The 14209-nt window shown below is 38.8% G+C and overlaps 1 protein-coding gene across 2 annotated transcripts in view; it reads left to right on the top strand.

Annotated features, from left to right (window-relative positions):
- The window catches only part of LOC139767069 (uncharacterized), a 120825-nt gene that overhangs the window by 35197 nt on the left and 71419 nt on the right, over positions 1-14209 (top strand). For both annotated transcript variants that reach the window (XM_071696035.1, XM_071696034.1), the window contains 2 exons: positions 9128-9247; positions 13962-14166. In XM_071696035.1, the coding sequence (XP_071552136.1) occupies positions 9128-9247; positions 13962-14166 (325 nt within the window). The remainder of the gene's footprint in view (positions 1-9127; positions 9248-13961; positions 14167-14209) is intronic.

Below are 14209 nucleotides of genomic sequence, written 5' to 3'. Positions count from 1 at the left end.
CCTTGATTGAAGAGACCAATCAAAAGAAGAACAGAGAAGGGGGCCCAGTGAGGATTTTTTCTCTTAAGTCTCAGAGTGGGAAATGGCACTATGTATAAAAAAAATTGGATTATCATGTATACATTACAGTAGTATTCATTCATTTGATGTGCATAGCTTTATTTTAATTTTTATATGTATTCATATCCTTCACTAACTAAGAAAAAATAGTACAGTTTGGTACCAAGTCCAGGAAAAATAAACAAGCAAGCAGAACCTCATTATCCTCCCATCTAGTCTTGAGGTGGAAGTATTTTCCCAGATGTGCCAGCCACACACCCTCACTCATTTTTAGTGTACATAGTTATGTAGTGTTGTAGTTAGGGGGTTGCGGTCTTGGTGCATTACTCATGACAACTAAAGAATGGATGTGAGCATTTGTTTATTTCATTATTTTATTTATTATACTTTGTCGCTGTCTCCCGCGTTAGTGAGGTAGCGCAAGGAAACGGATGAAAGAATGGCCTAACCCACCCACATACTCATGTATATACATACACGTCCACACACGCACATATACATACCTATACATCTCAGTGTATACATATGTATACACACACAGTCATATACATACTGTCTACCCTTATTCATTCCCGTCCCGACCCCGCCACACATGAAATAACAACCCCCTCCCTCCGCATGTGCGTGAAGTAGCGCTAGAAAAAGACAACAAAGGCCACATTTGTTCACACTCAGTCTCTAGCTGTCATGTATAATGCACCGAAACCACAGCTCCCTTTCCACATCCAGACTCCACAGAACTTTCCATGGTTTACCCAAGATGCTTCACATGCGCTGGTTCAATCCATTGACAGCATGTCGACCCCGGTGTTCCACATTGCTCCAATTTGTTTATTTTATTCACCATTAATGCCTTGATTCTTATTCACCATTAATGCCATGATTTTTTGTTCGAAATAAGAGTGGAGTGATATCAAGTTTGTGGAAATCAAAGAAACAGGACCTCAGTGTCCTTTCTTATTTTGAAGTGAGGAAGGATCGACCATAATGTGAGCCACACACCCTTCTTTAACTCAACACTCCCAGACTCCCAGTGGCCAGCATAAAGTTTTTAGTATTGTTTTCTTTTTAATATATCTGCTCATAAAGGAATTTTTTTCTTGTTTGGGGTAGTTAGCAAAAGTACTTGCCACTTAAGAATTGAATGGGAGGATCTGAGGAAGTGGGTTGCCTTAGATATTTGGAATTTGATGAAGCAACATATGAATCCATAGGGACTGCAGTAAGTCAGGATGGAAGAGGGGTTAAGGTCTTGGGTGCATTAGGAAATGTATGGAAGGAAAGATTTGTCTGCAAAGGTGATTACGGGTATTTTTGTAACCCATTGACTGCAGCTATTATAGATATTTAGTGTGACCATAATAGTGTGGTAGTCCCCCCCCCCAGTATAGTACCCTTCAAAATTCAAAAGTTTTTCCACTTTGATATGATATCACATTACTTAAGTGCATGGTGAGATTATCAAGTGAATAAATGCCTTGAAGAATGTGTGGAAGTCGAGAACATTATCTCGGAAAGCAAAAATGGGTATGTTTGAAGGAATAGTGGTTCCAACAATGTTGTATGGTTGCTAGGCGTGGGCTATGGATAGAGTTGTGCGCAGGAGGGTGGATGTGCTGGAAATGAGATGTTTGAGGATAATGTGTGGTGTGAGGTGGTTTGATCGAGTAAGTAATGTAAGGGTAAGAGAGATGTGTGAAATAAAAAGAGCGTGGTTGAGAGAGCAGAAGAGGGTGTTTTGAGATGGTTTAGGCATATGGAGAGAATGAGTGAGGAAAGATTGACCAAAAGGATATATGTGTCGGTGGTGGAGGGAACGAGGAGAAGTGGAAGACCAAATTGGAGGTGGAAAGATGGAGTGAAAAAGATTTTGAGTGATTGGGGCCTGAACATGCAGGAGGGTGAAAGGCGGGCAAGGAATTGGATCGATGTGGTATACCGGGGTTGACGTGCTGTCAGTGGATTGAATCAGGGCATGTGAAGCGTCTGGGGTAAACCATGGAAAGCTGTATGGGGCCTGGATGTGGAAAGGGAGCTGTGGTTTCGGGCATTATTACATGACAGCTGGAGACTGAGTGTGAACGAATGAGGCCTTTGATGTCTTTTCCTAGCGCTACCCCGCACACATGAGGGGGGAGGGGGATGGTATTTCATGTGTGGCGAGGTGGCAATGGGAATGAATAAAGGCAGACAGTGTGAATTGTGTGCATGGGTATATATGTATGTGTCTGTGTGTGTAATATATATGTGTACATTGAGATGTATAGGTATGTATATTTGCGTGTGTGGACGTGTGTGTATATACATGTGTATGGGGGTGGGTTGGGCCATTTCTTTCGTCTGTTTCCTTGCGCTACTTTGCAAATGTGGGAGACAGCGACAAAGCTAGATAAATAAATAAATATAAATGTTTAAGTGACAACACTGCTAGGTATACGATGCATCCCCCAACAAAAAAAAAAATTCATTTATATTTAGTGTGACCATAGTGTGGCTCTCTCTCTCTCTCTCTCTCTCTCTCTCTCTCTCTCTCTCTCTCTCTCTCTCTCTCTCTCTCTCTCTCTCTCTCTCTCTCTTTCTCTCTCTCTCTCTCTCCCCCCCCCCAAAAAAAAAGTACCATTTAAAAGTTTTTCCACCTTGACATGATATCACATTACTTAAGTGCATGGTGAGATTATCAAGTGAATAAATGTTTAAGCGCCAACACTGCTAGGTATATGATGCATCCCCCCCAACAACAAAATATATACACATCTTAGTATGCAGACATGTTATAATTCCCAATAAATGTTTCTCATTATTTATGTACATCTGTAGATCTTTTTTTTTCATACTTGTCCACTGTTTCTCACGTTATTAAGGTTGCGCTAGGAACATGAAGAAATGTCACTTGCTGTCATGTGCAGTGTATCCAAACCAAATCCACAACCAGGCCCCCACAGAGCTTTTCATGATTTCCTATGGCCTTCACATTGTATACAATCCATAAATATCAGCTGAATTGAAAAATATGGGTGAAGGATGTGGAAATATTGATTGAGTTGCCAGTGGTTGCTTTCTGACTTGCTACACTGTTTGCAGCATCTTGGATTTTAGAATGCCCAAGACCATATATGGCATACTTGCAATCAGTTGCTGGAGATGTCCCATGCTGTATATGGTATAATAGCTGTTAATAGGTTAAATATAAAGGGAAGTATAAGGGTGTTGTGTTGGAAACTACTTGCCTGAGTACCCTTTGTTCCTGAAAATGGGTTGATCATTTGAGAAATGAGTGTCAGAGAGTGACTTGGTAGTGAACAGTTTGATTGAGAGGACAAGCCAGGCTCTGCATTAATGTTTTGAGCATATTGATAGGAGGAGTCATGAGAGACTGACAAAGAGGATTTGTGTCAGGAGCAGAGATAGCAAGAAATAGGAGAGAGAGAGACTAAGGGATGAAGTAAAGATGGCTTTGCAGTATTGGGACTTTAACCATCACAGGCAAGATTTGTGTTGGATGGAAAGGATTGGAGGGATTACTTGAGGGTAAATGTGATGTTAACCCTTACCTGTGATTGTGGTATGAAATGATAACCAAATAAGAAAAGAACTTCCACTGACAATATTTCTTTATTCCATGTTTGTGAAGAAAGTCACCAAAAAATAGTATATTTTGCTCCATATTGATGTGAGGGTTTAGCAGGGGAGGACCCTGGCTGGTGACATGAATATTCCTTATTTATATAAGTTTTTGATGATTGTTGGTACTACACATAAACCTAATACACTCTTTATGGTTTTTCCCTTCCATTATATTATACATATTCTAAGGCCCATGATCACAATCTTGCAACTCTGACATGACTACTGTGCCATCAGGCATACGCATCTTTACCTTGATAACCAACCCAAGCCAGGTAATCAGTTTATCAACTGGCCCTTAGAGGAGGATGAATAGTTAGATTGAATGCAGACCAACTGCAGTGACCAGGATTTGAATCTGCAGGTCGACCTTGGTGGCTGGTGATTGTGTCATGTCAGTAACATTAACTGTTACACCACTTTTTTTCTCAAAATGATCCTGAATAGTTTATTTTGACTTTGTTTGTTAATAGATATTTTGGAATATATGTTTTGCTACATGAAATTGTGAATTGAAAATAAAATGTAATAATTTTAGGTACAGTATACTGTATGTAGACATACAGATATGGCAATTTTTTTTTTTTCAAATATATAAAGGTTATGCTGAAGCTGCTGCATGTAAGTAAATAATCATAAAAGAAATCAAGCATCAACATGATGAATGAAGATGCACGTAGATGGGAGGGTGTTATCACCTGGGGTGGATGGTAGGGAGGTGTGGCTCTCTGCCAAGCGTATGAACAAAACCTTTTCTGATATGTGAATGTCTTAAACGAGTATTGATATGTATTTAAGCTGAAATTATATGACTTGCAATCAATCATATGTGATTGGCTCATGAAATCCCAGAAAGAGTAAAGTTGCTCACATGTGGATTGCATATGAAAACCTTAAGAGAGTTAAATGTAGTTTTATTTTACCAGTAACAAACAGATGATTTATGGTTTTACCACTTTTCTTACTTGTGGTAATCTGGATGGATAGTTTGGCAATCCCCAAATTCTTTCACACATATGCTCCTCAACTTTAGTCCTGCAAAGTGGTAGTTAGGTTGGACCTTCTTTCACTTTCTCCTGTTTTCATCAATTTGGTCAGTTTCATCATCCAAGTCTATATTGGTTATCAAAGCTGGATACACCTTACTACTTTCATAACTTGAGCATCCTGCGCATACATATTCTGATATGATTTAAGTCTCTATAATAAGTCATTTACATATGTCAGGAATAACAACATTGCCAGGACTGAGCTTTGTGAGATGCTCCTTGTTACTTCAGCCCAGTTTGAAACAGCACCTCTGACATGCTTCCTTTGTTCCTTTCTGTTCAGATAATTTTCGATCCATCAAAGGAGTCCCCCTCTTATGCCTGCCTGAGAATCCACTTTTCTTACCAGCCTCCTGTGTGGGACAGTGTTGAATGCCTTCTGGCAGTCCAAGAACACACAATCTACCCACTCATCTTTTTTGTCTAGGTCAGTGCTCACTTTATCTTAGAAATCTAGTAAATTTATTGTCTATTACCTCTTACATATAAACCCCATCTTCTTCTCTTTTTGATGATATCTTCTTTGTAAGTTGTGATTCATTTAGTTTCTGTTTTTCTTTACCAGTCTTTCAAAAATAGGTTATACTCAACAAAGTTACTTTCCTGCTTTTTTTTTTATCTGACATGCCACAGGCAACTGAATGCCCTAATCTTGGCCATCATTTATATATATTTCCCTTCTCCCTTTCACACTTCTTAGCCATCTCCCATGTAAACAAGTTAGCTTTAGGGAAGGATAAAGAAAAGGCCTCATTCGCTTACATTCATTCTCCAACTGTCATCTATAATACACTGAAACCATAGACCCCAATCCACAACCAGGCTCTATGAACCTTTCCATGGGTTCCCTTGACTGCTTCAGATGCCTTAGTTCAGCCCAAGTTTCTTCCTCCATATTTTGCTGTACTTATTTGTTGCTCCCTAGTATCTCTCAGTTGCTGTGTGACTGCAAGGTTGTCCATATCTCCATAATTCATACCTAAGCCCTCTTGCTCATTGGCTATTCCTATTGCTCCTTGTTTCTCTGTTTATAAACCTATCTCCACTTTTGTTTTCCACCATACCTTACCACCTAGGCCACCACAACCTGGTTGCCACACCTCTCACAACCACCACACCCTACCTTCCTGGTCTCAACACTCTCTCACCACCAAAACACCCTCCTCCTGGTTATCATACATTTCTTCAGCATTCAGGGCAGGTGGTGAGTACTGTGCAGTATCCCTGGTGTCATGACAAAATCTAGTAGATAGTTTTAGGAAGGTGCAGTACTTACACCACCAAATGTCTCTCTTTCTGGCCATGACACCCTGAACATTGAACTGAAATTGTTATGTAGTATAACACGTCACCCCAGCCATTTTCCCTCTTCATACTTCCAATGTTGCCAGTACATTCTTTCCCTCAGCAGTAAAATATTTTCATGAAAATGCATCACTCCAGTAGCTTTCAATTTCTATCCTGCCAAGCAAATTGATGAATTGTTTAACTGTGTACAGTGTTAGTCATCTTGCGCTTGGCAGTTACCTTGGTAGGGCTACAAAGAGACAGGCCTGCCAGTTGATAGTTTAGATACTTCTATCTGTCTATATCTTTGACACCTGTTCCATTGTGGAACTCCCTCAAGGAGATGGCCACGGCAGTAGAGTCTCCATAACTAGTGAACTCCAGTGTGGGTTTTTAGCCTTTAGTGCCTCACCCTTAACAGGCTATTGGCAGAGGGCAGGTCTAGTGCAGTGTTTGCAGAGGTTTTGACTTAATGTTCCTCCAGACTACTTCTCCCTAATAATCCTGCCTAGTGTTTGTACCAGCTACTTCTATTAACTGTTTCTGCCTAATGTTCCTACCTTAATTTTCCTCATTACTAATTCTCTGTATTGCTCATACCATTTTGCCAAAAGGTAGGGCTCGCATATAGCACTCGCCACTTTTAACTGTTTTAGGGTTTTTGTTCTACAGTCTTTGTCTTATAGTCATCACTTTTAAGTCATCACTTTTTTTTTGGGGGGGAGGCAGATGTTAGGAAGCTAAAGAGCATAAGGAAGTAGTGTGGAAGAGATTTTAAGATCATCAGCCAACCAGTTTTTGAAAGGTATAATATAAGAAAGCAAGGACTGTGATGAATTACTTTGAGTGCTGAAGTACATTGGATGAAAATTTCTGTATGTTTGCCTCTTTTTAGACCATTGTTTTTGTGTGTGGGACTTTAAGAAATGCTGTGGTGGGGTGTAGCACTTAAATCTGTTCTGGTAGGGTTGGGTTTTGTGGGGTCACTCTTAGGGTTAGAGTTTCTGTGATTGGTTAGTCTTTTTTTCATGGTTTTAGATAAGAAGAGTTAAATATCAATCTGGAGAGAGGTTGGAGGTGATGGCAGCTTGGGCACCAGAAGCTGACATTGGTTGGGGGGTTTCTTCAAATCCCTTTTGGTATCAAGTGTTCATTGTATGGTCTGGTGTAGAGTTGGCTGTGGTGGGTTAGGATGTATTTTCTGGTTCAGTATTTTTGAAGTAGAGAGTGACGAGGAATGCATCACCGCCATAAAAAGGGACATAGACAAGCTCCAAAGTTGGACTAATACATGGATGATGAAACTCAACCTGGGTAAATGCAAAGTAGTGAGGATGGGACATGGTGAAAAGAGGCATCCATGTTCGTGTGATCTAACAGGAAAGGAGCAACAGGAATCTCTGTGTGAGAGACTTGGGGGTTGACATTGTTCATTTCTTTTTACTAGAATGCCACATCAAGAGAAAAGTAAAGGAGACAAGCTGTGTGCTGGCAGATATTGAGATTTTGTTTGAGTACATGGATAAGGAAGTTTACAGCAAGTTGTTTACAAAGTGCATATGACTCAAATTAGAAAATGCATCTTGAGTTTGGTCACAGCACTGAGAACTAAGAGAGAAGGTCTCAAGAAGGGTAACAAAGATGGTGTCAGAATTGAGAGAGGTGAGTTACAGGATGCTGTTAGAGTGTAGATTTATCCACAATGGAAGAGTGAAAATTAAAGAAAGACTTGCCGCAACCTTCAAGTTTCAAAACCAGTTTTTGGTATTTACAAGTGCAGATTTTTGTGTAATGAAAAGGTGGAGCAACCAGAGGCCTTAACAAGAAACCAGGCAAAAAACTTTTTAGAAAAGACTCAAAGAAGTACTTTTTTAATATCAGAGTTTTGAGTGAATGGAAAAGCAAATGATGAAATTGTGAATGCTGACAGTGTTCAAAAGTTAAAAAACTTGTATGACATAAAAAAAAAGTTAGAGAGATAGGTTCCCATGATTATAAAAATCCATCCCCTTTTTGTAGTTAGTTATGTAATCCCAGGACCCCTTTTAATGGGGCTCCAGTAGCATCAGGGCTGGTGTTATATTGGACAGGGTAAGGTTGGCTTCTTCAGGGAAGAATGTTCTTGACGGTACTGTAATCCTTTCTGTAGACTAATAGTGATACAACCCCATCTCTTTTTTGGTCTTCCCCTTTTCCCTCATATCAGCATCCATGCTACCATAAATCATCATGAGCCTGTTTTCTCCCTTATATCTTACATGGCCAAATCATCTTGACAGGCCTTCATCCGTACACCTTTGTAGTAGTTTCTTTACAGTACATGTCGCCCGCATTTTGATTTTTTATTGTCTGTATATTTCTAATTTTATCTAGACTGTGTGGGTTTTTCAGTTTTTCTCCTGATACTTTCACCTGTTTATACATTACTTTTGAAAATTGAATGGAACGAGCACTTCATCCCATATGACATAATTGTAACTGCACCTCTTGTGCTCTTTTTCATGACTGTACTTTTCACTCTAGCCTTCCTACCTCCATCATAGTGATTATTAATCCCAAATAAGAACCTTGAAATCTTCATATAAGTTGACTTCATATAGATTGGTATAACTCTGTTGTAGTCCATCCCTCGCTCTTACCCATACATGCATAATCAAAGAACCCTACCAGTCTTTTCATCTCTTCTAATTCAGTCTTTCCAACACCTCTAATTCTATTATGGGGTATGCTTCATGTATTTATATTTCTTCCGTAGTTTGTTCAGGTTTGGTCAAATAAGATTATTTTAGGTTTGGCATTGGTAAAATTCATATGATGGTCATTTGGTCACAGTGAGATTGAGAGCCTTTACTATAGATTAGATTTTGTTTTCCAATTTGAAAGCTTCAGCTTCTATGACATCTGTTATTTAGATGAAGGATGTATTTGTCCTCCAAACACATTTCCTAATTTTTTAAGATTTTGTACTGGATTCATTACTTGGGTTACTGTTTTTTAAATAATTTGCACAGGATATATCCTCTTGAATAAGCAGATGCTGTAGGTATGAATGATGGATGTAAACAGAATGTGATTTTACTTTGATCTAACACCCTTTTATTCCACAGTATGGTGACACAGACATCAGTGGAGAATCAGACACGGATGAACCCAATCAGCGGTCAGTAGACAAGTATCTGTGTTCCAGGAGACACACTGTTGGTCCAGGAGACACTCATCATGAAGAGGTATGTAGCCAATATGCAGAAATATTTGTCTGGGATTTGCCATAGACAGGTACTCCTTAGAATTGCACTTTAAAGGGACACAGTGATATGTTGAAGTAACTGTTTGTCATCTACCATATATTTGAAGCATCATGAGAGGTATTATAACCTCCCTCCCTCTCCCCCACCATGAACATCAGGATATGTACCGCCCAGCATGCGGTCAACTTCAAGATAATAAGGTAATGCAAAGGGACAAAGTGTAGGTATTTAAGATAAAGGATGTTTGCTCTTATATTCATCAGTTAGTTAAAACATGTAGTGTATGCTAATGTTTGCAGTTTAATTCAGCTGTTTTATTGAAGTTCTAATCATGTAAATTTTGTGGTAAGATGGTAAATGAGCATTATGCATACTTTTTTCTTCTTCATGCATGCCATTTTAGCATGACTGTTTGCCAGTAGAGTGCCCACCTGCCTGGCAGTGGTTCTTCAAAATGGAAAGCCAGCAAAATGATTGAGTGATTTTTTGCTTGAGGATGAGTACTCATGTGCCTTTTAAAACATGCAGTCATCAAGATGAGGGTGACCATTTACTACATCTTCAATTATGTGAACCAATTTTTAGTTCACCTGGAGATACAGTCATAACTTTTTGTCCAGTATTGTTGCGTCCTATTTGTGTGTAAACTTTCAACATTTTCATCTTTTCTAAAACCACTTTGTTAGATGAACCAAACTTTACAGAAATGATCTGTTGATGGGGTTGTATCATGTTTTCTCATTTTATGCTAATGAAGCATATAACATTGGCTCTAAACGGACAAAATTTTGTAAGTGTTCTTGTCTGCAACCAGAGAAGAGCACTGTTACATTTAGTTGCAAATTTCTATGCCCTAAACTTTGATTAGCGTGCAGAAAAATAATCAGGCATCAAAATTATGCATTAGATCACCTTGGAGGGCTGATGTGATGTTCCCTTGAGACCCCATCCTGTCACTATGCATTACATAGACTGGATTATTTTGGACTCATTTGATGATGACAGCCAGCTATCTGATTTGGAGATCTCAAGAAACCATAATGAGAGTACATTTCAGTACAAAATTAGAGGAAGACTTAGTATCCAATCAGAATGGAGGATAGTGAGAGAGACAATGATGCATTGAGTTCAAAGGGTATGCACTTGGTTTAAGTGATGGCTTATGCATCAAAATTTAAAAGCCACAGTGTTGCCCTAAGACTTAAATGTTTATGGCTTGCTGAATATAAATTGCTTTGGGTGTATAGATGGTTCACATTTTTATTTATTTTTCTTCAGACTTATTCATGATTTCCCACAACATGAGGTAGTGCCAGGAATACATAAAGAACAGCTTTATTTGCTTACTTCCTCCCAAGCTCTCATGCATAGTGAAGGAAAACCAGAGCTCCTCTGTTCATATCCATGCTCAACAGACCTCGCCATGGTATCTCGACTGCTTCATGTACCCTGGTTCAACCGATTGCCCACATGTTGCTCCTGCATACCAGATTTTGTTAGTTTCACCTATCCTGGGAAGAGACTGTAAATCAAACAATTTGGAATGCCTCTAAAGTATAAAGCCTAGTTCTTGTGGAATTTTACTTGCACTTTTACTATTTCTCGTTCCTATATTTGACATAAACATGAACGTAGGCCACAGTTACATATCATCCCATGCAGGTGATTCTAGAATAAGTTCAGAAAATCATCAGTTGAAGGCACTTTGAAATTACAAATAAACTTATGTCCTCCATTGAGCCACTGGTAATAGTTTGCTTTTTGTTGATCAAAAGTTTTGATTATTATAGTGGGGAAGTGAAGAAATGAAAAAAGTAATGAATACCAAACAGAAATGAACTCCATCATATGTTAGAAGAATGGTGTAAAAGACCTCAGAATGATTATGTTAGATGTCCCTACTTACAGTGAACACCAGAGAGCAACAGTTACCACTTCCATAAAGATTGAAGGCTAGAAATGGAAGGCTTTAAGACAAGAAGTAAAACAGTAATGATGCTCTTCAAGGCACCACTTCTTCCCCTGATAAAGTACTGCTCTGTAATGCCATCATTTTTAGGATTAGCAAAAGCTGCAGTTGGAAAGTGTGCAGAGGTTTCACAGCCTGCATTGAGAGTTACTGAAAATGTTGGTACCTGAGCCAAGAAGCTTTGGAAATCTCTTTTGAGGCACCCAGACAAAACCTTTGTTTCCAGTTTAAACTCAGTGATGGCTTAAGTTTATGTTATTAATCTTGTCGAAAGAAAACATTTACTTTTGTTTTGGTTGGACAGTAGTGGAACTTTTGGTCATAGAAGGCCTTGTGGGTTCCAAATGAAACTTTAGTTTCCATTCTAAGTTCAACATCAGCTTAACTTTGATTTGTAGGCATGACTGAAATGGAACAGAACCTTGGCCAAGAAAATGGAACAGAGCCTCGGCCAAGAAGCTGTGTAAGTCCCTCATGAACCTATATAGAACCTTAATGTCTGGTTTAATCTCAGCTTAAACTTTTGTTGTAGGTCTGGCTAAAATGGAACTTCAGTTTATATTCAGCTAGGCAGCAAAAGAACATGGATCAAGAATCTTTGAAATCCAGCTATGGATCCTTGCCCTTGTTTAAGGTTCATTGGGCTCCAACTCCCTTTGGTACTCATAGCCTTAATTTCCATTCTGGTTGTGTGGTTAGACAGAACTAAGAGGAAAGCTCTCCTTTTCCCCTTGTAGTTGTTATGGGGTGCTTCTTAGATCCTTTGATATACAGATGCAGAATCATGTGTACTTATGTTGAACCATAGTTAAGGGAATGTCTTACCTTTGCCTTTAACCTAAGTATTTTTGTTATAGTTCTTTTATGGGGGAATCATTGTCAGTACAGGTAGCATTTTTGATAGTAAGCTTTTCATTTAGGCAGTTTTCATCTGCATGACCTTTTATGATTGCATTGCTTTTAGTGGCAGCTTCTTTTATGACCTTACCTGTAGGAAACTGGAGCTACTTTAGTTTTCATATCTTATAAATTTGAACCTTTTGTAACTTCTTTATATTTTCTTGGTAGAGGTTGGTTTTTGCTGCATCTTCACCTTCATAAAAGTGTTTGATAGGTGACATTTAGATAGCGTGGTGATAGCAGTTATGATGCATGAATTCTCCTGCCATCTTAGCTTTGAGCATGTTTTACCCCTGTGTTATTCTGCTTCTACCTCTGAACTTGAGATTCAGCTCATACATACCATGTATGGAGGATGTTGTGTTTCCTCCTGGCCAAGTTTTCACCTTAGAAGGACTTGACTGGCTGTACTAAAATTATTGCAGTTGGTAGCCTTTACTTTTAGAGTGCATCCCACTAGTTGGATCTCTCACTGATGTTGTTCAGTAGCTTCTCCATAAGGAAATTCAGGGAAGATAGATATGAAAATAAGATTGGAATTGACAGAAAACAAATCCCTAAATGGGTGTTTGGAGAATGAAACAAAGATACATGAAGAATGCAAGCAGTTACAGATAGATGATTTTATTATTGATTCTGTGTGAAATATGTGCCTGTCTTATGCTGAATATTCTAGGTGTTGCACTGCACACATGTGCTACAGCAAAAGGATTGTATTTTCCATGAAAGATAAAGGAAATTGTGTGGTACATATAACACCAAACATATAAAGTTTTGAATACTGTACAGTTCATTGCAATAGGAACTATTCATTATGATGAGTGATTATTTGCTGGCACGTGTTAGCATCCCCACAGCCAGTCTGGCTTTCATTATTAATGATGAACATCCTGCATTATTTACATTGTAATATTGCATTATAACCTCCTGTACCTACAACATCCATGGTTGGAAAGTGCCCAATGAGTCTTATGCTTATGGGAAGACAGGGAGCTGGAAGAACATCAAGCTAGAGGCAAACTTACATCATAAGGAGTCAGAAGAACCAGTTTTAGTATCTCAATATAAACTACTACAACCATCAAGCATTCATTCAGGTTTTACTAACATGAGATGCAGTTAAACTTACTTTGAATCAGTGTTTCCCATGCAAAAATGTGACTTTTGATGGAACTATAAGATTATCACTTTCCTTTCCATATTTTTATGGATCTCCTGAACTCTGTATCATATATTGAAGATGGAGTAGGTGGCTCTTCCTTCCTTACTGATTCTAGAGGGTTCATGTGTGAGGTTAGGTCACTTATGAATGGAAGACTATTGATAGTTCAGTTATACATGAAACTGATTGACTTTTTACCTTTCTATCTGCTGTGAATAACCACTGCCAAGCATAGAAGGTGCACCATAAATACAGTCATTCTAACATGACCATTTGCAGTGAGAAAAAACCTTGCTCCCTTTTCCCTTATTTGGATTTTGGGGCAGACTTGGGTTTTATTTCAGAATGCCTTATTCAATGCATATGTTTCTGTAGAAATTTGAGCATAGAATTAATATGAAAACTTTGTTTTTTTATCTGAGGTATTTTATTGCATATTGTGCGTTTGACTGCTGCATGGGGTTTGTACATACTGGGTGGGAGGTTGGGATTAAAGTGTCTGGATTTTCAAAAGTTTATAACCGGAACAATTTTGTATGCAGCATAGAAAGAGCTGTTTTGATTAGTCTGGCTGTTTTGGTAATGAATTTTAAATAAAGTAAATGATTTGAATGCTATGTTCTCTTTAGGGATACAGAACTTAATTTTCATTTTGTCTACAGGTTATGGAAGCTCACATGCGAGGCCAGCTTCAGTTATTAGCACCAGGAGGTGTAGGAGTGATGAGTGGCTACCAGACTCCTCCAATGTCTCTATTGCCTCAAACTAACCTGCCTCAGAATCTTCCTCTGGTACAAAACCTTCCACCACAGAACTTCTCTATTAAAGACCAGCATCTTCTTAAACCACCACCTTTCATGCATGCAGGTTAGTCTCTGCATATTCCATATTTTGCCAAACCAGCAGAGCA

The sequence above is a fragment of the Panulirus ornatus genome, chromosome 59, assembly GCF_036320965.1.
Source record: "Panulirus ornatus isolate Po-2019 chromosome 59, ASM3632096v1, whole genome shotgun sequence".
NCBI lineage: Eukaryota > Metazoa > Arthropoda > Malacostraca > Decapoda > Palinuridae > Panulirus > Panulirus ornatus.
This window is presented reverse-complemented; position numbering and strand designations above follow the sequence as displayed.